At 40.6% G+C, this 26297-nt stretch overlaps 1 protein-coding gene across 1 annotated transcript in view; it reads right to left on the reverse strand.

Annotated features, from left to right (window-relative positions):
- Positions 1–26297, reverse strand: part of LOC104166203 (prolyl endopeptidase) — a gene marked incomplete at its 5' end in the record, with an annotated part of 43081 nt that overhangs the window by 4908 nt on the left and 11876 nt on the right. The window contains 3 exons of the mRNA XM_009706059.1: positions 3870–4001; positions 6881–6975; positions 12332–12468. Of these exons, the coding sequence (XP_009704361.1) occupies positions 3870–4001; positions 6881–6975; positions 12332–12468 (364 nt within the window). The remainder of the gene's footprint in view (positions 1–3869; positions 4002–6880; positions 6976–12331; positions 12469–26297) is intronic.

Consider the following 26297-nt stretch of genomic DNA (forward strand, 5'->3'; position numbering starts at 1 on the left):
GTTTAGGTTTTCCCTGAGTTGGGAGTTATCTCCAGCCATCCTGTTAAACAGCCATCAAAACACGTATCCTCCGTAAATACATCTATTTCCTTTCTTAATGTTTATTCATCTAGTGTTCATCATATCCTGTAGCAGTAAGTTCTTCAGTTTCAATTTCTGGTGCTTGATTTAAATCTGTTGCCTGGTGATTTTACAAATTCCCCTGCTTTTTTTGAAATTTAAGGAATAAAAGCACTGAGATTTTCACATAACTACTACAATGGATCCCAGAATCCCCTTCTTAATTCAGAGCTAATCGCTGTGCATCCACACATAGGTATACTCCTTCCCAAATTCCTGTATCTCCTCATTTTTGTCTGTTGTGAAAATGGATCGTTTACTCCCATTCTTTGCCTCCTGCTAACCGGGATATTGTTATGACACCACCTTGCTTCCAGCTCAGCAAGAACTTTCTTGCATAGCCTTATGCGAGGGACCCTGTCAATAGCTTTTGAAAATCCAAGAATAACTCCTCACCTAGATCGCTGTTACAAGCACCATACGCTGCCGGACTCCTTCAAATAGCTCTAACAAATCTGCAAGACGTAACTTCAGCCTGCAAAATTCTTCTTCATATGTCAGCTATTATTTATTGGTTTCAATTGCTTTGCCCATTAGAGAAGTCAGATTTACTCATCCGCAGTTTGTGGATCACCATGAACCATTTAAAAATTGGCATTACACTTGGCCCCTTCTGTTCCACAGATATTGAGGCTTAGTAGCCTGCAATTTCCTACCCGAGTTCACTTAGGATCTCGTGTGTGCACCATCTGGTCCTGGCAACACGCTACTTTTCATTTGATTGATTTATTCCAAAACCTCTTCTGCTGATGCTTCAGCTTGAGTCAGCTCCTCCGCGTATTCCCCCTGAAGAGAGACTGCGGTGCAGGGAACTCCCCACGCTCCTCAGGAGGGAGGATCAATACAAATAGACCATTTAGTTGTTCTGCCCTGCCATTCTCTTTCTTTTGTGCTCCTTTTACACCTCACTAACCTGTAAGTCCCACGGATCTTCTGGCCAGCTTCCTGCTTCTGATATGCACAGAAAGCTTTCATTGCTAATCTTTATATCGGAAGCAATTTGCTCATCAGTCTCCTATGGTCCGTCAGTCCCTGTCAGAGGTTATGCTCTACCCTATCTTCATTTGAACGTGATTTCTATTTTCTAAAGGATGCGATTTTACTTCTGGTCATGTCTGATATGTAACTATGCTAACTCTTCCCGGCTCCTTTCTGAGGCATTTTCATAACGTTAAATAGCTGCCAGGTAAAAGCCCTTTATCCTTTCCGCTGAAGCTTTTGATCAGATCCCTGCTCTTCACGTTATTTCCTTTTAAATATAAATCATATTCTGGTAGGAAAAAAAGCCAAAACAACTATAATAGCATTTAATTTTAGTACTCTTTATCGCAGAGTGTCTCTTGAAGCACTGTGTGTCGCTCAGGATTTTATAAAAAGTTGCTGCTCCTCGTTCCCTAAATAGTTACTTCAGTAAGAAATCGCTTACGGAGACACTCAGCCATTCCCACCGCACCCCTCGAATCAGCCATTATACTTAATTATATGCACTAATAAACTGCAACCTGGAACAACAATTTATTTGTGAATTTTACTCCTCTACACACACTTCGAGCTTTAAAATTCAGTACGAGAGTAGGATATCAAAACCTCAGAAGTGCTTGTCGAAGCAAACCCGAGAGGTCAAACACCGCGTTTGCACGCAGGAGGTTTTCAGCTCCCAGCTGCGCTGCTCTGCCCAGCTTGGGGCTCGCACTGCAGGACAAGGCGAGCTTGTTTTGCAGATGAATGAGGCAAGAGCTCGGGGCTCTGCACTCCTCCGAGACACCTCCTGTTAGTCTGACTAAAAGGAAATAGGATTTTGGAAGAGTGACAATACTCTTCCTTGTCAGTTTTTTCTTCCATAAATGAGAATTGAGAAAATCTGGCAGTGAGGTCTTGCACCTAAAGCCTGTGTGACGCTCTCCAGTGTTGCATGAACAGCTATTGGAAAATTTAGTTCTGCTTCGATGAGAAAGCACTTACAAGAATTTCCTAAATTCACCTAATTCCAGCCAGTCAAGGAAAATCTCTATCTGGCTCATCAAGAGCATGGAAATCCAGTTGGATTCTAATCCATCTGCGAGTGCAAGGGAAGGTTTCTAACAACAGATTTTTCAGAGCAGAGAGGTCTCGATTCCCACCACCTGCCTCTGACCGGAATGACGGACGCTGCAGATGTCACCCGCTTCCCCTTCCCCAAACAAGGAGCCCAGCTGACTTGTTCAGCCAGAAACATGGGGGGGTTTGATGACTAAAGCTGGGTAGGATGAATCTCGCCTCGACCGAAACTGAAGTCCGTGTAACCATAAAACAGTATTTTCAGAAGCTATGTAACATGTTGAAAATGTAACTGCATTTCCAAATATATATTTATGCTCAGATAAAATTGACTGGTGCAATGCTTGCACTCCCAACGGTGTGCAAACCCTTTAATCCTATACCATATTCATCCCTTTCTAATAGTGCTCTTATTTACAATGCACAAATACCTCCTGCCACCTGTAACCGAGAAGCCTATGAGCAGAAAGCAAAATACAACTTTACATGTACTTGTTATTTATCTTTCAAACAGTTGCTTTTTAAAAATAAGCATGCAGGAATAGCCAAGATGGCTTAGACCAAAGATCTGTGTAACTCTAAATCCTCTTTCTTATGCTGGATGCTAGTTCACTGAAAAATCAAATAAAATCCATAGAGCCAGTATTCAGCAGCAGATGAAACAGGGAGGAGTATAAAAAGAAGAGCAAGTAAAGAGTGGGCCTAGTAAATCTGCTCATTTTCTATATATCAGTGGTTTATGAACTTGAAATGCCTTTTTTTTTTCATCTCACATGAGTAGCTCGACTCTGTCATACTGTCACATACCTTACTGTCACATACCCATATTTAAAAAAAATATAAACAAACCCCAGTATTATTCATTTGTGTCTCCTTCTCCTTTCAAAATTGAACAAAATCACCTCCCTTTTTCTTCTGCTACTTTCAGGTGCAGGGATTTAATCAGAAATAAACGTCGTAGCTCTTTAAATACTGCTTAGACTGTGAGATGTTTTTGTGACAAGCTTTTCTGTTTAAGAGGAGCCTATTAATTTCCTTGTATGTAAGGACACAGCAGTGAATTATATGTGAACAAGATGCATTTGTAAAAAGTGCTACATTTACACAGTCCCTCAAAAGCTCATGACTTTTAAAAGTAGCTGTCCTCTTACTTTACATTTCTCACCAGAGACATTCACGATTTTATTTGTGGTCATGTTTTAACTACACAACGAAAGTAGAGTCAAATTGTTATGTGTCCCCGTACAAAGGCCTTAAACACAGAAGTGTTATGTTTTCATTTGGCCTCCAAGAACAAGAATGCACGACTACAAAAGAGTGAACAAGAAACTCGGATGAAGGATTGCAGGACATGGGATTCTGGCTTATGCTCCAGACCACACAAAGTTTCCTCATGCTTTCTTCTGGTTATTCAGTAATTATTTTGCAACAGTTAGCCTTAAAAGAGAAAAACCAAAAACCAAATGTTTTTTAAAGCATTCTTTCTTACTGTGTGATTCTACCAGAGGGTTAACTCTACCACACAAGACAATAACTGCAAGTATGGCTTTTAACAGCCAGCCTTTGCTAGAGAATGCAGAATCCCAACGTCCTCTGCAAACAGCAAATGATGTACAATGGCATCTCTTTTGAAAAGAAGATCTCATAAATTTTCATCTGCTTACTTTAGTAAATGCAGCACCAGACCCAGGAAATATATGAGCAGTTCTTACCAACTAAGAGGCCCCCATTTGAGCCTCCATTAATAGTCAACTTCTTTGGGGATGTGTAGCCTTCCTTGATGAGGTATTTGGCAGCACACTGAAAGTCATCAAAGCAATTTTGTTTGTTGGCCAAGATACCACCTAGCATACAAATAAAAACAAATCAGTTGATGCCATAAAATCCATTTGATACCATCTCTTCAGAAAAACATGCGTGCAAAAATACCTGGGAACAATTCCAGTTTCATGAACATTTTAATAATTGATGCGGCTCAGAAAGACAGCAAAAATGAAAGATTCTTTCAAGACAGAGAGGGTATAAGATGGTTCTGTCGATAACTCCAATGCTTTCAGAAACTCTGAATAATACATACCTATACCGTGGAGTGAGTGCCAGGTAATGTTTCTAACCAGTAAAATTAAAGCTAAAAGCTTTGCATTGCAAAATATATACAAAACGACCACATACAATCCACTTGAGGTTTGATCTAATGCGACTTTAACAGCATTAAATTCAGTGACAGCTTCTTAAGGCAATAAAGCTTCAACTTATAAAATAAGCTATACAAAATAAGCACTTCTAATTTCCTGGACATAGAATATGTGGCTGGTAATTTACTTTTTTTCTATTAGTTGTTTTCAAACCAGATGATATATAGCTATGGTCAAAAAGGGACTTCAGAGTTGCATCTTGGTTTGTAATTTTACTAATTAACTATCAATATGGAAATGTTTAAGATGCTGCCATCCTGTTGAACAAAATTCCACATGGGATCAGATGTATGAGGAATAAATCATGACTGAAAATGTAGGTCCGGACATCATTGGTAAGACTTTCAGTTCTCAAAACAAAAAATTTTGCAGGGTGGGACAGGGGAGGAAAAGGATGGTTTTGCTCTACAATCTTTCAACTATTTGAGCTGAAATGTATCAACCTAGAGAACCTGCAGTTGACCAAATCTCGTAATCTTCCCGCTTTAGACGCTTGTTTGGTAAGAGACTAAAACTGGCTTCTCCTTGAAGATTCTCCTACCTTAAGACCTGGTATGTTCCTTCTCAGGCAATTAAATACTAGTAAGAAATGGGAACTAGGAAGAAAATCCTCATTCATATTCCCGTAGCAAAGGCTGTGGTCCAGCCAGGTAAGAGGGGCTCAGTGGATGCAGAAGTGGAACTCCCATTCCTTCCACTTTGTTTAAAAGCTGGATGTTTATTCCAAGATAATTGCCTGAGGTTCCCACTATGGTCCAGGAACCTCCAGGACAATTAATTCTACCCCAAAATAAGTGAGATGAGCTATAATCTGGAGGTGTGTCTATCTCCATTGTCCATCCAGTGATCCTAGACACCCAGTTTACACTGGGCGCTTCATTTTGATGTTGCAGAAGTTTAGTAAGATAACTCTGAGATTTAGTCATACAGATCTTGTAGAACTGGGACCAGTACATTTTGAATTTTTTAACAAATACACATCATTCTCACATTAACAAGACCATAGTGGGACAACGACAAAGTCTTCAAATGTGTGGCAATAAAGGAGAAATAAATCTTACTCTTTGCCCAAAGTTCTGGTCTGGTGTAAGGTCAGAATCCTAAGTAATTAAACCTAAGTAAACAGACTTCTGATATTGCTTCTGGAATTAACAAAGAGCTCATGCATATCTTATTATGCAACTGCAATAAAAGACTTGGGTCAAAATTAAGCAGGAAATAGGTGGACCAAAGAAACATTAACATATTAAGATAAATTTTATTAAAACCTATTACAAACCAATTGGCAAATTAAAATTAATGAAGGATACTTCATCTTTAGCAATAACATCCTGTATCTGCAAGCATGTATAGCTTCTATTTATGAAACTATTACATAATTAACTCAGTTGTGAGGAAATGACCCAGACAAAAGGTTACAGCAGATGAAATAGTAAAACCAAGATGTAATGATCTGGTAATACCGTTTTGTTTGATAAAAGGTTATTATGGATTACTCCCATGGCAAATCGCTGCATCGTAAACACCACTGTTTTGGTGCATCTGCCTTGCTGACAACATCTCCAGCAACTTATCCACCACTAAATCATGATGAATATGTTACAGAGATGAGTAAGACTTTTTCCAGCTTTTTCCTCTGGTGAAGGGATGCAGAAAATTGTCAACAGTAAGGCAAGTGGACAGGGAAAATCAAAGGATTCACACAAGGACTGGATGGGAAAAACATGGCAAGAAATACATCAAAGGTATTAAGAAAAGGGGAAAAGAGATTGACAGGGTTTTGTAGCGAGTGACTTAGTCTCCCTGCAGCATAAAAGTCAGCTGAAAAAACCCCAAAAGGTCAAATGTTTGCCTACAAGAAGTTGGAACCCCTAAAAGAGTGTGAGGGGATGACATATCACTGCACTTGTGGAGCTGATTGTTTTCATATGAATTTCAATCATATTCACTAAATATAAAAAAAGGGTCTATTCATAAATTGTCAAAAACAATCTGAAAGAGTTACATTCTGAACTCAAAAGTTCACACCTTCTGTAAGGTTCTGCAAATGGTTTATTTTTTTGTGTGTGATACCAAGAGAGTCTAAATAGTCAGTACTGTTGTCCTGGGCATCTAGAATTGTGGGGCCATGTGCACCTGCAAATAATGAGAGAGGGATGTGAAAGCAACCCAGGTCTCCTGTAATAGACAGATATTGTTTGGAAAATCAGTTCAAGATAAATAGCTGAATTTTCAAATCCTTAAGTCCAGGGAACTTGATCTTGCTTAAAAAAATGCAATAATTTTCTTGGAAAACATGGTCTTTGTGCAAAACTTTTTTTAAGTGGGTTGCAAAGATCTAACGAAAATCATCAGGTAACACTGGACAACGTACAGATCTAACATAATGAGTAAGGAAAAAATTCACTTTCCTACAGAATAAGTAAAAGGCAAAAGGAGATGTGAGCATGGAAGAGTGAGTGAAGAGAAAATGCTGGAATTTTGATTGCTAAGCCTGCAGTTTTGTTCCTCTACTCAGACTCATTTACCTTTGTGCCAGGTCTCTCCATATTCACCACCGCCCCTGATGTTCGCCACGGCTAGAACACCCCCTAAGTGCCGCACAAAAATAAGTCTTGACACACTGAAAAAACAAACAGATAGAGGATTATTTTTAATTTCCCATTTTTATATCCCTACCATTTTTACAAAAACACTTTGAGGGAAAGCTCTCTCCCAGAATCAATGATGAAATCGTGAATGAAGTCCCCCTTGACGGCAAACCTGAGTAGCCAGGCTTTTTTCAATGGTTATCCATGGAAATGAAACCCTCGGCAGCCTCGGGAAAGGAATGAACCAGTGCTGGTCCATTCTTCCTCCCTGAGTTCTCCACTTCGGAGGAGAGTGGCCAGTGGTTCTGCCTACCAGAAGACCTCCCAGGACGTCAACATTTTTTTTATTCTCTTCAAAGCCTTCAGTGTGAGGACTAGAGCTATGCAGTACCACTGGACACCCATAGCTTTCTGAACTGTTCCTCTTCCGTGGGTCCTCTGCTTTTTCAGAGAGGAAAGGAAGGCTTAGCTCAAATGAAGAAAGCAAGGAATTAAGACTTAAGCAATCATCTATGCACTGGCACTTCTTCTTGAGAGTACATACCAAGGCTTAAGGAAACAAAAAGAAAAGCAGAAGGATAACTGCTAAGAGATTTCTGTATTTTCATAATCCATCAAAGGAAAAACTTTCCACCTAAGGCTGGTTATCTGTGGCCATGAGATAGCTCAGGAGGCATGAATTATCTCTGCTTCTGTAAAATCAATTCTGAAATCCATCACTGCGAATTGTATTTTCCTTAGATTGCTGTGACATCCTGATCAGATGCAAGATTGATATTCTATCAGCACACTCTGCAAAGGTCAGAGAGCATTATTCTGTCAAACTCCAGGATGCCTCATTTCGACGGGTTGCTACACAGCTACTGTGGAGTAGCCTGACAGTAGGTTGTCTCATGAGATTGTGGTTTCTTAATTTTTGGTATGTTAGAGCCACAAAACCTCCCAGAATATTCTGCACTTCTGTTCCCTGCCTCTGTCCCAAACAAAATCAATGGAAACTTTTTGGTCCAAACTTATTTGATCTCCTAGTAATTGAGGGTAGCAAGTAGAGCAATTGCAGGTAAGGTAAGAACTTGCTACCCAAATATATTGCCTGAGAATACTTAAAAAAAAATATTCCAGAACAGAGTCCATCCTCCTCCATCTGCTGCAAGAAACTGTGCCTGTCTGAGGGATCAGCATATTAAACCAGCAAAGAATCTGTGAGCAACACAAAACCAAAGTATTGAGTGCATCCTATCCTGTCCGTGGACTCCTCTAACAGAGATGGGACCTCGATGATAATTTTTGGAGGGGTCTAAGTGACTTAGGATCCCATAGGATATGCAGTACTCTTATTACAGGAAGCTAGTCCCCATTTCCACAAATAAACAATTTTTCTGTCGCACAGACCCTCAATGGGATAAAGTCCACAGTTTGGTAACAGTCATTATATTGCCCAAATTAGAAGTAAGGTTTAGCGTGTCTGTGCTCACTCTCGGCAATACTACTGGGATTTAGGCGCTTCAGAAAACATTACCCCATACACCCCAACATATACATCTAGTAGTGTCACTGCCAATGACCACACCCACTCCGGTATGGTCACCAGCAAAGGGAGTCAGGACCCTAACTTGACCAATGCTTTGAGGTAGATGTGCCTGGAGCTTGTAACAAGTTTTCTCAAAGTGACTTTGAAGTTCAAGGAACTGGGTTTTATAAGTATATAATGAGGAGTCATTAACATTTTAAAAAAGTGAAAATTCCAAGTGACCAGACAGCACAAAACTCAAGTTTCATACACAACCCTGCTACTGCCTCCTGTGCTCTTCCAGGTGGGTTCTTGCTTCCAGATTTGATTTCAAGTCAACTTGGGATCAGAGTCACAGCAGACTGCCCAGTCATCCTGGGATGCCTACGAAATGTCTTGTTCTGCAGAGGAAAGTCTGGCTCCCTGCTCTTCCCAACAGTCTCTATAGCCTTTTGCTCATAATCCCTGTTTTTCCTTCTCTCTTGGGAGCAGGGTAAAGAAAAAAAGGAAAGGGCAACAGGGTCAGGAAGGAGCCAGTGGAGGGAGCAGAAGACAGTTCCTTCCCTGGAGAGCTCCTTCCAGACCCGATCACTCTTAAGGAGCATAACCCAAAAAAGAAGAACACAAGTATGGTTGTTTACAGCATAGAACAATGTGAGGAGCTGCTCTTCAAGGAGCAAGAATGCTTTCCCAGAACGACTGATCTGCTGTCAGGTATTACAGCTGAGAGAGACATGCCAGCTAGTACACTGGCGATGAAGAAAACCAAATCCTAAGTCACTGATTTGGTTGCTTTCTTGGCTTTCGTGGAGCAGGAGGGAGTGCTAACAAAGGAACTGAAAAGAGTAATCTTGCGCTCTGCACCCACGGATGCTGTGTTGCCTGACCTTTCTTTGGGCTTGCAGCCTCCCCCTGCACCACCTCTTTGCTTAAAGGCTTGGTACCACCTGGCTCTGTAGCAGTGAAACGCAATGTCACAGTCTGCTTCGCAATCAGCTGTGTCCCAGGGGGCATTAGAAATTGCTTCTCCTGTACCCACCCAGGCACATACAGCACAGCTGATGGGAAACACGTTGGCTCCTGCAGGGCGATGAGCTGAATCTGAGGCATTAGCGGTGGGTTTGTGACGGCATTTCCCCAGCAGCTCTGTCAAGCCACTGGTGTGGGTTCCATCAGCTTTCACTTGCGCTCGCTATGCAGGCTGTATAATTAATCACGGTGCTCGAGCGGGCACCATCCTCGAAATGGTACCAAATGCAGTTCTTCAGTCCAGGGGAGCATATAAAAGATGCATGCTTGCATTCAAAAATAAACCACTACTGTAACTGACTTCATGACTTTGGCCTGTCATTCTCGTAGTTATTTCTGGATCCTCTAACCTCTTGGTTTGTTTCTATTACTTTCAGTGAAAAAGATTTTTATTTTCATTTTTTTCTATTGGAGAAAAAACGAGAAACATCAGTTTCTGAATTAAGCAGAAATAAGCTCCCCAGGCCAGAGAGTTGGCTCACGTTAATGGGTGCGAAATACCAGTGGGAAAACATTGCACTGGCTTAAATACAGGAGAGAAACGAACCACTGGAAAGGAGAAGATGGAGCGCTTTATGAAAAGTTTTAAGAGCCTTAAGTTCAAATAAAAATTCAGGAATGTTTATCCAGGAGCCTGTTTGTTTGTTCTTTTAAAAGTAAGCAGGCTACTACTGGGTTGCATTTCCACAGCTACGTCTCAGCTCAGGATCAGGCGAACGACGTGGCGAGCCTCAGCCTTGGCCATCCCATCCTGTGGCTGCTTTCCAGCGCTCGTCCCTGTGCTCATCTACAGAACAAATGACCGAATGGTGGTGTCGGGCTGTGGCTGGAACAGCCCTTGGACCTGGGATCTCCTTGTGGAGTGCTGCCATATACAGTAACGGGGATGTAGTCACACATTACTTGAATCTGCCAGGTAAGGGGGAATGGAATGTCCTGCCTTTCGGCCATAAATTTGCTCTTACAACTCCCTTTCCCTGATCTCGCCTGCATACTTTTGGAACGTACTTCCTCACCGAGTACTCAATTCTCAGGTTACTAACCATAAAGATGCATCTGAAGGCTTTGGCTTGTCTTATTTTTCTTTCAGAAAGGCTGAGAAGGGATATGTTGATATTACAGGGAGAGGATGAGGAGGGAGGTATGGGCAATTGTGGTTTATTTACCTTGTCAGTGGGATAATGTATTTTGATCTGGAGGTGACTGATAGTTCCCTGTGCATTTACTTTTAAGGGACTGTTACAGATTCATATTCTTATTTTATGAACTGTGTAATAAAGGCTTCATAGGGTTCAGGAAGACATAGGTCATTGCTCCCACCGCCCATCCTCCTCTCTTCCGACGGTCAGCTGCACCCTCTTGCTGCCGTTTGCTGGACTCCTACGAGATTCAATTTTTCACTTGCCAAAATGGCAGAAAACCACCCGCTCTGTTTTGTTGGGGTAGTTTTCTGCCATTCTTGCAAGGTAAATCAGCTTAGCAAAGGTTCCAGCAAGGTGGACGGAGGCAGCGTGAGATACCTTCTCCTTTTGCCATCAGCCAGCTCGTCTCAGCTCTGCAGTACATGAAATTTTATCTTAAATCAATAGACACGTAGTATTTACTTTAAAAAATGAAAATATGGTAAGTTTTATCACAGTTTTCAGCATCTACACTAAACTGTAATAAATCAGTGCTTGAGTCTAATCTAAAAAGGAATTTAAAAACTATTCTGGTTATATAATTGTGTGTTTCAAAAACCACAGGAAATTAAAAATGTGGCTTTACAAGGCAGATAAAAAGCTTTCAGGTAATCACAGAACACAAGACGAGGTCCATTGTTAGACAAGGTATTTGCTAGAAAGGACGAGAAACTGTAAATGCTATTTAGAAATACAATCACAGTGAGCTGGAAAAGCAAGCACTACAAAAGATTTCTTGAAATGTGCTGACTCTAAAGCAAGACTGGTAGCACCTAAACTTAATAGGATGGTTTCATAACAGATTATTTTTGTGTTAGTGAGCTGCTCTTCCACTATCTGAAAAACTGCTCTCCATTCAGTCCTTTGCATTTTTGCTTCCCCAGCCTCGCCGAGGAGCATTTCTTACGTATTCCAATCACTGCCTACTGGTAAGTCTGTTCAAATTCCCTTGCTGAAGAAATAAGCCTTTTCTTTAAAGAGATCACCTATTCAATAAAGCTTATGGCTTTCGAGGGCTGCAAATGCTGTTTGGCACACAGCATTTTTAGTTTACAATGCATTCCTTTGCATATGCAGAGCCCGTATGATGTGCATCTCAAGACAGAATCATCTTTCCTGATCTTACGGGAACACAGTAGGATTTTGCTTCTGATGTAATCTCCTCAAAAGTATAATACAAAAATGCAGCCAAATTTTAATTCTTTACATTCATTTACACAAATATTTGATTTTTTATAATATTTAGACATAGGTAATTGTATAACTTGGAAAAAAGAAAACTTCCTATGTTATTAGTTCAGCAAAGGGCTCAAATACTTGCTTAATACATGTCCATATGTTTTTCTGCTGAGCTTTTAGGGACAGAGCAGGAAGAGGTTAAGGTGTAACCCAAAAGGCAGGGTGTCTGCGCTAAACCTCAGAAGAGCACAGCACTTCTCTGCTCTGACACAGATTTCTTCTGTGACCTTGGGCAAACCCCTTGAATTCAGAACTAACGAAGTAGACAAATGATTCCTGGCGAGTGATGTGCAGTCCTTATGGCCCCATCTTGCTTCTCAGGGACCCAAAATGCATTACTCCAGCAGATGCATAGTCCACCCTGCTGTCAGGCTGTGACGGTTGTTAACACCAGATACTTCAGAAGAAGGTATAAATTACCCTGCTTACCTGTAGCTTGGTGTAATTGATATGTTGAAGCCTCCATATCCATACAAGAAGGCAGGATGAGAACCATCCAACTTAATTCCTTTCTTGTGAATAATGAACATTGGGATCTTAGTACCATCTTTGCTGGGGTAGAAAACCTAAGACAAGAGAAAAAAGAAGTCTGAAATGCTGCTATTGTCGTAACTCTCCACAACTGCTGTTAACAAGGATTGGAGACGATCGCTTCCATGGTGCCCAATGAGTAAAACTTTCCAAGCAATCTGCACCAATTGCCCAGGTTGGGTTCAGTAATGGCCATCACCCACTTGGTTGCTTAATAGCTCTGGAAAATGTAACAAATTGAGACAATACAAAGGGTAGGACGGTGTCATTTTTATGCATCTTGTCCATCAATTCTACATACAACGGGGTTTAAGAAAATGCTACAAAACCAATACAGTTTTCTGCAGGGGAAGACTGGCACTGTGAAAATGCAAGAACTGCATGGTCCATCATATATGAAAGCAGCAAAGACAGAGCTGGCACTAAAACCAGATTTCCAATCTAAAATTACAATTTCTAAAAATGTCTCAATTTTAAAAATTCAAAATATCAGACACTAGAGAACAGTGGACAGAGAAGAAAGAAACTCATGATAAGGCGGTGACTTAGTGAGACCCCACTAAACATTACACTGTTTTGGATAAGAGAGCTACGTTACTACCCAATACATCTACAAAACTCTAAAACTCTGGTCTTGTACCATTGAAATCACAGACAATTCCTTTATATCAGTTGATGCAGCAGTCTTTGCTTGTAAAAATATAATCACAAGCAGAAGACCAAAGATATTTAAAAAGTCACGGTATTTTGGCTTTAGTATTAATACACTGCCATTAACAACATTTCTCAACGGAGTCACTCAACACACCAGCTTCAAGTCAAAAGAGTAAACTCTGAATAGCTGCAGGCAGTGTAAGCCTTGTGAAAACAGCAAAAAGCTCCCTACTCCACACTTGGACATGCAGCATGAGTTCTAAAGCAAGTCTGCATCCAGCAAAAGTGCTCTAAGCGTTGGCCAGTCCTTCCAAGTTGTCTCAAAGACCACTTCACCTCGTCAGGGTGGTAACGTAAGCCATAACAGAGACTTTTGTAGGACTTGGTACATTTTCAGGCATTACCTAACAGCTAGAACCAGGAGCCCTAAGGCTGTAGAAGCCCCAAACCCATCCAGCAAGGCAACTGAACTACCTGCTGGCTTTCAAGAAATCAGCTCCCAAAACACCGCATATCCATGGAGCACATGCTTTCATGTGTCTTTCTGTTACCGCCACAGCACTGTGTGAACTGAAAAGCTAAATTCCATGTGCACAAACACAGACTGCAACTTCTTAACAGAGTTCCCATATCTTCTTGTTTTGATGCACGTATCTGCCTGCGTGCTCTAATTTAAGATCCAGCGTGTCTTTATTTTGCCAGTCAAGCAAAACACGTGGGTGTGAATACAGTTTATGGCTTGTCATAAAGTTCTGCTTGACTACTTTTCATTGCTTTGGTTTTAGCATCATTATTTGCAGTTTCTAGTCTAATTAGAACAAAGAAGAAATAAATGAAGAATGACATTCTTATTTTGTTGCATGTTTTCAACCTCTGTGCTTTTAAAGGAAACAGAGCTACCTCGCTTTATAAAGCACATGATCAACGGGATCTATTTTTATAACACATGAACCTCAACAGTAATATGAACCTGTGCAACGCATTTATTCTGAGCATTGCCTGTAATGTGAAACATGTAAATCCACAGGGCATGCTGAAAACAAAATAATCGCGTTTAATTTTAGTTTAATCATTGCTAAGGAAATGTGACAAATTGCAAATGAAACCACATCTACCTCCGAAGCCTTCACCAAAACCTGTAGACATATTCTGGATAAAATTTAGTATTTCACAGTTCCCAACAGATAGAAAAATGCAGAACAAAAGCCTGAAGGCATTCTTACACAGATGAAATGTTTCCAACTACTACCACAACGGTATCTTTACTGAGAAAGCGCTCATCAGAACTCACTGCAGTAGAATACAAAGGACTTTAAGTATTTAGTTGCACACTATAAACAAATAAAATATCTGATGGACAGGAGAACGGCTGAGGTTGGTGATGAGGAGTTCCAGAATTCCAAAATGCCATCCATCAACTCCAGTTGCTGCTGGCAATTCACACGAAGCGAGGACCCGGCCCTCCTATGTTGGCCAGTCCTTTCCTGACAATTAAAGGCTGCCACTAATTTTACTGCTTCTTTCTGAACAAGGGGCTTTTTTTTTTTTTTAAAACTTCGGTAGGGCTTTTATCATCATCTGTTAAGACTGAATAACACACCATTAAATGAAAACTCAACCAAAAAAAAAAGATGCATGTCAAGGTGACATTTGCAATCTAAGAGTTTTCATTCCTATCTTTGCTAAAATAATGATTACCTCTCCCTCGGAGACGAACAAACGGGAGGTGGGGTGGAAATCAATTCTGTGAGACACCAAGATATGTGAAGCTATTTAAGCTTCTCCAAATAGACTATTTTCAACAACGGATTCAATCTCACCTTTAAATTAGGTGTTATCTTTGAAGCAAGTCCAATGGTTTGTTCATGTAACCAATAAAGGGACATGCTCCTATCTCAAAGATTAAGGTAAACTGGAAAGGGCAAGCCCTAAAAAGAGGAATTTCCCAAGATAGTATTTCATGCCTAATTTTAGAAGCTGTCAGCTTTTACAGCAGTAAATTGTTCATAAAAGGGTACTACAGTTTTCTGCTTTATCAGAGATAGGAGTGATCCACTCGTACCGGTCACATTGCTCATATATTTTCAAATAAAGACTGATGTTGCTACAGCCACTGGCACATAAAAGAAGAGGACCAATTAACAAAGTGATTTTGGAGGGAAAAGGATAGAGAACAACATTTCCAACATATTATTATGAATGCTGAAACTCGCCATTCAAGGAGGGACATGCTAAAAACAAATAGTTTTAGGCCCTAGGAAGGCACGAGCAACGCTGGGCGGCGGACAGGGCCCTCCTGTTGCCTGCGACCCTTCGCGCCATCCCAGGCCCGTACCGCTGGAGCAATCCAGCTGCCCCGAAATCACTGTGGCTCGCTGCGTCTCACACTACTGTCCCCATCTGTCACACGGCAAAGCGGTCTCAGTCTCAGAAAGAATAATTTTCAATTCAGATACCAGAACCTGAGGCATAAATGTATAGCCCCTCTTCTTCCTCTTGTGACCCAGGGAGAAAGCAATGCTGCTCACACAATTACTCATTACTATAAACTGTGTGAAGATTAAGCTATATAAGCTACACAAAAAACAATCTTAGTCATTCCTCTTTAGAGCACACATATATATTTATAGAATGGTGGTTTGTTTTGTTTGTTTGGGTTTTTTTAAACTTAGAACTTGAAAGCAACACACACGCTATTTTCACCTAAAAAGACAATGGAAGTTTACTTCTAAGGTAGTTCCCAGAGTAAGTTTTACAAGTAAACACAGTTAATGGCTGTGTGATAAGATTTGTAAAATTACTTAGGAGTTAAGTAGGATAACAAAGTTCTATACATTCACTCCTGGGGAGGTCTTTGTCCTCCTAATTATTAATGGCTTTAAATGTGCAGTATTTATGTTAGGTGAATCTTCACTTAGGGAAGAGGGGAATAATCAGCCAGCATTGTAGACACAGACCTAAATTCAGAAAGACCCCAAGTTTATCCACTTCTGCCTCTGCAGTGACAAGAAGCGTCCTCTCCATCTCCAGTCACCAGGAGGGAAAACGAAGTGTTTTAGCTTTTGAAAAACTAAGAGGATTTGAAAGAGAGAGGCTGAAGACAAAGTTTTTTTTAAATCTGTCTACAGAGATAACACAGCCAGACACTGAGGCTTACACACAGAACCAAAAATAATTGTGGCAATCAGCCACTATGCACTTCTTCTGTGAGTAAATATGAAATCAGTATCTTCGAATATTAAAGGAAATAATACAATCATCACAACAAAGAACAAAAGAAAGCTTATCTGCCTGAATACTCACATTGTGCCACATAATAAAAAAATACCTAAACCCACTGACATCAAATAGAAACTTCCATTTTTTTAAATTAAAAACCTCAGTAATTTGTGAGTATTCAGTTTCACTTTTTCTCCCTTTCAGAAATGTTTTCTCTGTTTATATAATGGAGAGATTAAAAAATGTATGCTATTACAATTGTTCCGGGAAAAAAAAGTGCATGTACACCTGAAATCATCTTACTTTTACAAAACCAAAAATCTTTCTAAGCAAAAATCAACCCCAAATTTGTAGAGATTTAAATTTAACCTTATAAAGGTAAGATTCAACACAGGTTTTGAAATACCGCTGTAAAACACACACAAAAAATATTATCCAAATAGGTCTAATGCATATATTTTTAAGCTGTGAACAGTATCTGACTGCCTAGCAACCTTTTATGATTTTTCCGACTTGCTCATTCATGGCAAAGAGAATTAAAAATCCAATTAAAAAGTGATTAGTTTGGCTTTTCAGAAAGAATTATTTCATGCAGATAATGCATGAATTTTACATATGAAAAGAAACTTTTGACTTCTGGGACTTTAAAACACCTCCTAAGTCACAGTAGGCTTAATTATTCTTAGAAAGCCACTAGTGACTCTAAAAATGTCTCTCTCAACCTCTCTTTCAAGATTAGGTACTACATACCAGAGATACCAATTCTTTCCATGTCTTTGTGCGCTTGATCAAAACCAGGTAAAAGTCACCCTTGTCATCAGATTGACATCCACTGGGCGAAATGCCAAACAATTTTACAAAGAGCAACTAAAAAGGCATATAAAACACGCTGGAATACTCCTCATTAAAACTGAATGTTCAGTAATTTAGGTTTAATAACACCACAACAATGCCTTTAAGATGAGTTTTGTTCCAACGTCTTCTATGTAGTTTTACTGTGATAATTCCTTTTCATTTGAAACAAATAAAAGATGTAGCAGTCTTGTGAAATTTAGCTATTGTTTCTGCTTCTAGATCCAAGCGGCTGCCCTCGCATACGGCTCCGTGACTCCATTAGCGGCCAACACAAAGTCACCGGCAGCACCAGAGAAGCCCAACGCCCCGTTCAGTCCCAGCACCCACAGGCACCAGGGAGGCAGGCATGGCTCTGTTGAGCAGCCAGTCAAAGGGAATGAGTATTTTGGTTTTTAGTGCCTGGAACCGTGTTTCAAGCATCCAGTTTCCCATAAAGGATATCCTTCAATAAGCGGGAGATAAAGATTTCTCAGCACACTTACACCAACATTTGGGTTTTGAGATTTGGGGATGAAAAGCATAAGGAATTCGTAGTAAATTACGTAATGTTGCTCATGTTTTCCCAAACGTCGCAAATGCTTTGTTAAAGGCTCACCATCTTACCTGCACGTCGCCAACTATCTTTGAAAGATGACCAGAAGAATAAACTTAAGGGAGTAGTCTCTGGAGGAAGTTTTCCTACACAGACGGTGGTATCAAGGTGTCCAAACTGGTATTTAGGTACAGAGATAATGGCACCTGAGCTGAACGATGCTACACAGCAACACCTCCCACTGAAAAGTCCTAAGAGCTGCTACTCAGTGCTTCAGAAAGGCAAGTCACAAAGACCTTGCCCTCACACCAGCAAGTTGGAACGCTTCAGCATTGGCAGGCAGGGAGAAATCCTCTCCTTGAGATGCCAGGGCAGAAATGTCATCGATTCAAACAGAATCATGCGTTGCCTTCCACATCGCCTCCCCACAGCCCATTCAATCCCTTGTCGTCTTCGACCTTCCAAAAAACCCGATACCAGTCTAGGGCTAAAGACTGTATAGCACAGCAGAAGCAAAACACCTTATTTATTGCAGCAGCGGCGTGGACCCAAGTAGAAGACCACCAGTGGCCCGTTGGACAGCTCTGGCAGCCAGTCAATGGCCACCTGTAAGAGCAGCTCTTACAAACCACCAGTGTTTGTATCCCTACAGACAGGATGAACCAGAAGTCAGGAGAAGTAATAGAGAACTATTATCACTACACAGCAAATCCATGGGATCTGAGGTTTCCTTTCTTCAGAGGGGAATCCTCATCAATCTTCGTATATGCTCTTAAATTAGCTGCAAAGCAATTCTGCGTGGGTTGCAAAACTTGCTTAATACAGAACTGGACGGGGGCCAAAGTAACTCAGTAGAGTAAAAATTCTTGCAGGTAAAACCCAGAAAGAAGAACAGGCACTACAAACATTTGTAAAAGCACCGTGAAAATAATCAAGAAACCTTTTAGAAGAAATTGTTTCGCTACCCACCAACCGGGACAAAAAGCAGCCTCATGCTGCCAGAGGCAGAGTGCCAGGAGATGGTCTTTTAGAAGAAATGCCTCCTTACGAAGTCCAGCTGCTTAGCTGCAAATGACTGCAGGAAGGTGTCTGACAGGGTGGTGGGAGGAGGGAGGGGAAGACAAGAGAAAAATACAGCTGAACATTCAGAAATCCTGCAAGACCGGCATGGCAGAAATTGCTTTTAAATCACACTTTTCCAGATTAGTTAAAAGGCAGCATTCCATTTACATAAAGCCTTAGTGGTAAATGGGATCCAGTGAGACCACCCCTCTACTGCACTTTTGCAACCTGAAAGACTTCTTGCCTCTTCTCTAAACCACAGAATCACAAATTGGTTTGGTTGGAAGGGACCTTACAGCCCACCCAGTTCCAACCCCCCTGCCATGGGCAGGGACACCTCCCACCAGACCAGGTTGCTCACAGCCCCGTCCAACCTGGCCTTGAACACTTCCAGGGATGGGGCAGCCACAGCTTCTCTGGGCAAATGTTCATTAAAATGAAATGTTTATCCTCTGCCCCTTTCACTGTGACCTCAGAGCTTCCTGCAGCAGAATAATTAGCATCTGCCACGTACAGTTATTCCTTTTCTTTCATCAATTTGCCTCAAAGAAAACTTAATGTACAATGCAGAGACAGACATCAAATAGATAACATTTACCTTTTGCATTAAACATACATTGTAGTCACGTTAAACATAAAAATGTCCCAGAGGCCTTTGTAAATTAAGTCTCTTTCTTGAATTACCTCTGTGCTTACACATTCAAGAAATGTATTACTATGAAGTAGTATGGCAGGAGATAAGCAAAGGGCTGTCTCATTGGAAGTAGCACACCATTATAAATAAAAACATATATAACAGCTGCTGGCTAGTGCAATTTCTTTCATTAAATCAAGCTTTACTTCATTGAGAAAACCGCTCTGACAGGAGACAACTCACTGGAATAGTGTGTAGGCATTAGGAAGTAAACACTACTCATCTTTACCATGCTGGAAATCAGTTCCAGTTGTAATGACACTGTAAGAATAAAAATGTAGAGGTAACTTACCATAGGGTAAGCGAGGGGGAGAATTTACCTTATGCAAGCTACTCCACAATTACTATTCTTATTTATGGTTTCATGCTGTGGTAGGTGCATAAACCTAATTCAGCATGCTGAGAAAGAGATACATTGACTCAAACAGTAACTGGCTAATTCAGCTTTTCTGTTTCTGACTCCGTCTTGCTCAAAACTGGCTTGGTTATCTCAACACAGCCCTGCTGCTGAGCTTTCATGAGCTTCAAAAAGATGACACAACCACTGTTGGTTCTTCTCCTTAACGCAGGGGCATCTACACCCTTCAGGGTGCTTAAATTTCACCCGTAAACCTGTATCCAAAAATTCTTGCACAGAACAAATTCACTCTTGACACTGGTGATGTCAAGTGCCCAGCTTGTGTCAAAGCCCCAAGAGGACCCACATATTCCACTTACATCACCAAGTAGCTTTATTTATGACTTTCAATGGCTGGACAATTTCAGAGCAGTCTGCTCTCTCTTCCTTAGAGAATCATACCCTGTTTATAGATGCCAAGTTGGCTACCCAAAACCAGAGGCGCAATAAATCACTAAACACCTACAAAAATTCTGCATGTGGCTAGTACAATGATGAAAAAATAGCTGATACTCTTCATTTCTACTTTTTGGTTTGAAAAGAAAGAAGAGATCATCTACACTGGACAATGCATGTTTCAAAATCCGTCCCAGATCACTTACCCTGTGAATATTTATTCTGACGAACTTACTGAAATAAACAGGTCATTTGAAAGTATTGTGAAGCACTTCCATGTGCGGTTTTTCACTGAAATTACAGCTACAAATATTTTAATTTTCTGAGATTTAAGCTTAAACTCAAAGTTACCCATTTGTGCCCCCATATGACTAAAAAACCCAAAATGGCAGCAGCAGAAAAAAAATTTCCCTCGAAAATGGTCAAGGATAAGCTAAAGTCCTAGAAAATATTTGGGGTGCTAGCTTAGAAGAAAATAATTCTAAGGATCCGATGCTATTGATTTCAACAGTTGTGTCTTGGTGGCCACCTCCTTGCTGTGGAGACAGTACTGCAGGCTCATCTACTGCTTTCAGATTTAGAGCACTCATTGTATAATGAAGAAAAATCACCCAGCGAGCAGCACGAAGTAGAAGAGAATTACGAGAATGAGTTTTTGTGACACTGTTGTAACAATACTTAGGGAAAAAATTATACCAAAACTAGTATAAAGCAACCTAGCAAAAATTGCAATTGATGGCGTAATTTCCAGACAGACGGCATAACCAAGACTTTAAGGCTTGTCATAACAGGAACACCAAGAAGTGTGCTGATGCATCCCTGTAATACTGCTGGAACCGGGAGGAGAAAAATGAACAACAAAAGAGGAATGCCTTTTTTTTTTTCAAAGCCATAAGACTAAGGACAGCTTGCTGCAATGTTTTCTTTCTTGGGCAAAATGTGAACAAGACAGCAAAATTCAACAAACTTGTATCAGTCATAAGGAATTCAGCTACTAATAATCAACTACTAATTAATCAACAAATCAAATGTCTAATGATGTCAAGTCAGCTTCAGTGATTGCTAACAGTTCAAAAAACACCAGCAAGCAGAAAGAAAAAGTCAGGGATGTTCCTATTGGTAAAAGATTCCCTGATTTTAGGCATTCTATCATTATGCTTTGAAGCTTTTCTGCATCTTGTCTATTTTTAGCTGTTAGCAGTGATCACTGTGCACTATTACTTTCAAAAATAATTGACAAATTGGCTGAAAAGCCAGCAGTTCAGGGAGTTGTCAGAGAGAATCTATGTATCAATCTTTCCCTGTCTGTGAGAATAGCAAGCCAGAACGAAGGCAATAATCTATTTCTTTATATCATTCATCTATACTGTTGAAAAACTAGTTACTATGAATAATAATGATATATCTAAGAGGCTTCCCTTGTCCCATAAATTTCCTGGGAGATGTCTCAAGGACAGAGCAGAAATAATTAATCTAAGGAAAGATGATATTCTATCAGTACCTCTGGGCAGTGTTGATAAAATCAAATCAACTGCTAAATGAAGATGCAAACTAGATTACCCTTAATAAAATTGTGCACTGATGAATTTGTACTGGATCATAAGCAGACAAAAGCCCTCAGAAAAAAACTCACATAATTAGGGACTGAACTGTTTCTGGGTAGAAAGTGAACTGCTATGTTCCTTCCTTTTCCTCGGAAAATATGTTCCAGAATGCCCCAAGATTTTGTAATTTTTAAATTTTAACTACTTCTGATCTTATACTGAGGGTGGACAAGAGAGAAGTCTCTTAAACGATCCCGCTCATACGTGTTCCACTTACACAAGTTCACCACTGCACCTCTGGATACTTACCGAAGCACTTTGAGTTTAATTTGTCCTCTCTCTTCACCAAGGAATAACAATTTAAGAAAAAACAACCCACCAAATCTGTCCAGATAAAAAGCTATTGATTAAGAAGCTTTTTCAGTTCTGCCTTACCTGTTACTAGTGCAAATTTCTTCTGTGTTTGGTATAAACGGAGCCTATGCCGTCGAAAGCGTCCAGCAACACCAACACGTTGTGAAGAGGTGTGATTGTGCCAAAGAACACTGAGGAGAGAGGTTCTCCAAAACCTCCTCATTCCTATTTAGTAAGAATTATTTTCTCAGTACAAACTGAACTGCTCATAACTATTATATGATCATCTTGGTCAATACGCATGCCCTTCTAAGGTAATCAGGTTCATATTGAAAGCAAGAGTTGTAGCTTTAGTTTACAAGCTATACTATTGTTCGCTTCCCTTTTTTCCTTTAAATTGCAGGGTCTGCTCCAGGCAGCGGCCACACGGCCTCATTTACTTTGCAGAGGCTCCTGGGTTACGCTAAGTCTGAATCAAGTCTATGTGAGCCCTCACCAACATCTGAAATTGCCGTTTTCCACTCTCAACTCTATTAATCTGTTTTCCATCATGGTGATGTTAATTAACAACAAAAAAAATCCTAATCCGCCAAGTAGTTTGGGCCCTGGGTGAAGAGAGTAAGTATCATTTTATCAGGCTGTGGTGATAAATGCAAGAAGTTTATCTGCATTTTTCATTCATTTTAAGTATTACCAGTCCTAATTTGGTTTTGTTTCCTGTATGTAGTTCATACATAGTTATTATTATTAATCTCCCAAACACAATTTACTTCACCGTCCAGCTTTCAAGCTGTGGTACAGGCCCTGCGAGGGCCTGCGTTTCTGGGCCATCCCGCACGCTGCTGACCGCGCTCCATGGCCAAGACTCCACAGTCCTACGATAAGGCAAGTCAATAAAGGAGCAACGACCTTTCATTTTGTTCTCTGCGGGCTGCTGTACTACCCTAAACCTCTTTTTATCAGTTGTATGCCAAGCCTAACAAATGACTGCATAAAGTAGTTCCTAACTTGTGCGTGCTTGGAGGCCTGCAGCTCTGAAACACAAACCTCCCCGCCCTGCCGGAGACGTTCCTGCTCTGAAAACACCCCAGTTCCCCGGGAGCCGACTGGGACACCCTTCAGAATGAGAAATGCATCCACTGCAAAGGATTTAAATGGAATATGGAGCTGCAGGGAAGCTTAATTACTAATGGGAATCACTGAGACGCTGCAGAAAAGAGGGGACAAGGGAGTGCGTTTTGGAAGGAGTAACAAACAGAAGGCAAAACTACCTGAAAAAAGTAAAATGTCACCCAGTAAGGCCAGAAATGCGACGTACTATACTCTGACAGGTGCAATCACATACAGGATAGGGAACAACTGACTGAAAAATAATTGGGAAAAGTATCTTGGAGTTATAGTACATGTCAGAACTGAACTTGAACAATGAATCGTTAAACGCAAACCCTGTACTGGCACATATAAGCCAAAGTCTCACCCACAAGACACATGAAATAACCCTTTCTGCTGTATTTAACATTTGTAACGCCTCAGCTAGAGTGCTGTGTTCAGCTTAAACCACGGCACACCAGTTTAAACCATGGCAAGACACATGAAGTAACTCTTTCTGCTGTATTCAACATTTGCAATGCCTCAGCTAGAGTGCTGTGTTCAGTTTAAACCATGGCACACCAGTTTAAACCACGGCACACCAGTTTAAACCATGGCACACCATGTGCTGAGCATCTAAAGAGATTCCAAGGAGAGAAAGAAGAGCGATAGGAGGTTCAGAAAATACAATACACTAGAAAAAACCGAACAGAGTGCAGGTTTGGGGTTTGTTTTGCTTATTTTTAGTCTAAAGGAAGAAAATTGCAGGGACACATGGTGACAGCCTCTAAATATGCAGAAGTCTGCTGTAACTAGAAGAGAATTACCTGTCTTCTCTTCCATGTCTGTGAGGGACACAAAGCAATGCATTTCAACTGCGGCAAGGGAATTTAGGTGAGACCTTGCGGTGGATACCCTGCTCCCCGCAAAAGCTTTTTAACAGTAAATACAGTGAGACACTACCATAGATTGCCGGGAAAGACTGAAGGCTTTTTTAAGCAGAAAGCAGACAAAAGCCAGTCAGGAATGGTAGAGGCAGAAGTGAGCTGCCACAGAGCCCAGGAGAGATCGGCATCTTCTAGCCTTGGTAGCCATGATGGTCACCTTTGAGACATGGGTACATGCCCATGTCCCCACCACCTCCAACTACACTCTGGCACTGTAGCTTCTTCCCTATCCCAGTTTTTCTGTCCCCTGGTTATTACAGCAGCTCTGCTACAGGTTTTTCTGTTCACAGCTGCAATCATCTGCTGGGCAGTAACCGCTGGTTGCTCTCTTCTTCCAGGAAAAACCAGTATCCTACCTCTTGGACTGCAATGAATTGGATGAGCTTTTGAGATTGTTTTTATCTGCATTTTGTATTCTTTCAAGAAGAGAGGCTTCAAAAGCAGAAGCGGAGAAGACAAAGACTCTGGAAGAGAACAAGCACCTCCCTTCTCACTGCCTTTTATGTTTCACAATACCATGATCATTTGCAAGATGCGAAGGCCATCCAGGGAGTTTACATATATAAGATCTACAGGAACAGATGGTGAGAATAGAGATACATTCAAAAATCCACCACCTGCATTGATAATCTGTATTAATTAACTTTCAGAAAATGGTTTAAATATTTAAATATTACAAATTTAAGCGTTAAAATTAAAACCAAAATATTTTAAAACTTGCCCATATATATATTAGAGATGTGTAAACAACTACAAACAGAGCACACAGTATTTTATTCTCAAGTAGTCTGGGTTTCACTAACAAGTAAACAGCTACAATTACTATTGTTCTGCAATTTTGCCTGAATTAAAAAACCATCCCGTGGCACAGACAGATATATACCCGCATATATCTCTTACTGAATGTAAATCCCCTTCTTTGGAATCCTAATGACTATTCAACAGACTTGCATGACACTGCTAGCACAGGACTGAAAAAGACAACCAGGAAAGTCTGGTTATCTTGGTGGCCTGGTAAAGGAATTCAATAAGTTTCCCTGCTAGATCAATGGCTCAAATGCTGGCCCACACCAGCGATGACTGACAACTGCAATCCTCTAATGATCTTTTGCTAGCTATGTGAATAAAACCAATGATTGCAGTCCCAGAGCAATCTGTCCTCAACGCAGCACTATCATCACAATTTAACACCCTCCTGGGTAGGCTCCACGAGGCAAAGTCATGGGTGGGCAAATGGACAGAAGAATTCCCACACTTGCAGAGGAACGTGCTCATTCTGAACAATGCTGGCACGCCAAAGTTTGACATTTAGCCTCAAAAAAGGGCCAGAGAAAAGAAAAGCGGTAGCTACCACTTCTTTCTTTCAGTAGAGGACTGTATGTGCAGCCCTTAGTGTGCTGAAATTTTCCATTTTTATGACTGCTTGGTCTAAGCAAGAATTAAACAGCCACAATGCAGCTTTGGAGCAGTTTTTTTGTGGAAGCATCCTGTGTGTTTGATCCTCCACCACTGATGGAATCGGTCATTCAATCTCTACTATATAAGACACATAAACACCATGCTGATCAAAAGACAGTGTTTTGTCAGCATTTAATACTATTAGAGATATCAAGAGTGGGGGCTTTTTATTGACACTGAAGTTCTATGAACTGCTACTCGTGTAAGACTTTAACAACTGCCGTGACTAAGTTTTCAAACCACATCTGAAGACTCAACCCTGAGGATCAGCAAAACGAGAAGCAGTAAACCGCTGCCATTAGAACAGCAAACCATCAAAACATATCTGTAGTGCAACACCTCATCAATGTGCAACCACGGACAAATTTCATTGTGAATGCCTCTGCTCCTGTAGGATGAAGCTAATACTACTCACTACCTTTGAGAAATAACACTGATATGCTTATGGAAAAGGGAGAAGAAAAGTTAAAGAAGATTCCCACTGAGAATCATTAAATAGAATTCTTACTTATCTTGTAAGGGAGTTAATTAAAATAGAAATGTGTTCATGGTTAATTACTGGAGGTGAGATCAATCACAGGAGTGAATCTGAAAGCTGGAGAAAAAAGAGAAGGGAAGAAACCTTCAGTGATTTGTTTAGAAAGAGGACAAGAAACAAGCATT

This window comes from Cariama cristata, unplaced genomic scaffold, assembly GCF_000690535.1.
Source record: "Cariama cristata isolate BGI_N322 unplaced genomic scaffold, ASM69053v1 scaffold9118, whole genome shotgun sequence".
NCBI lineage: Eukaryota > Metazoa > Chordata > Aves > Cariamiformes > Cariamidae > Cariama > Cariama cristata.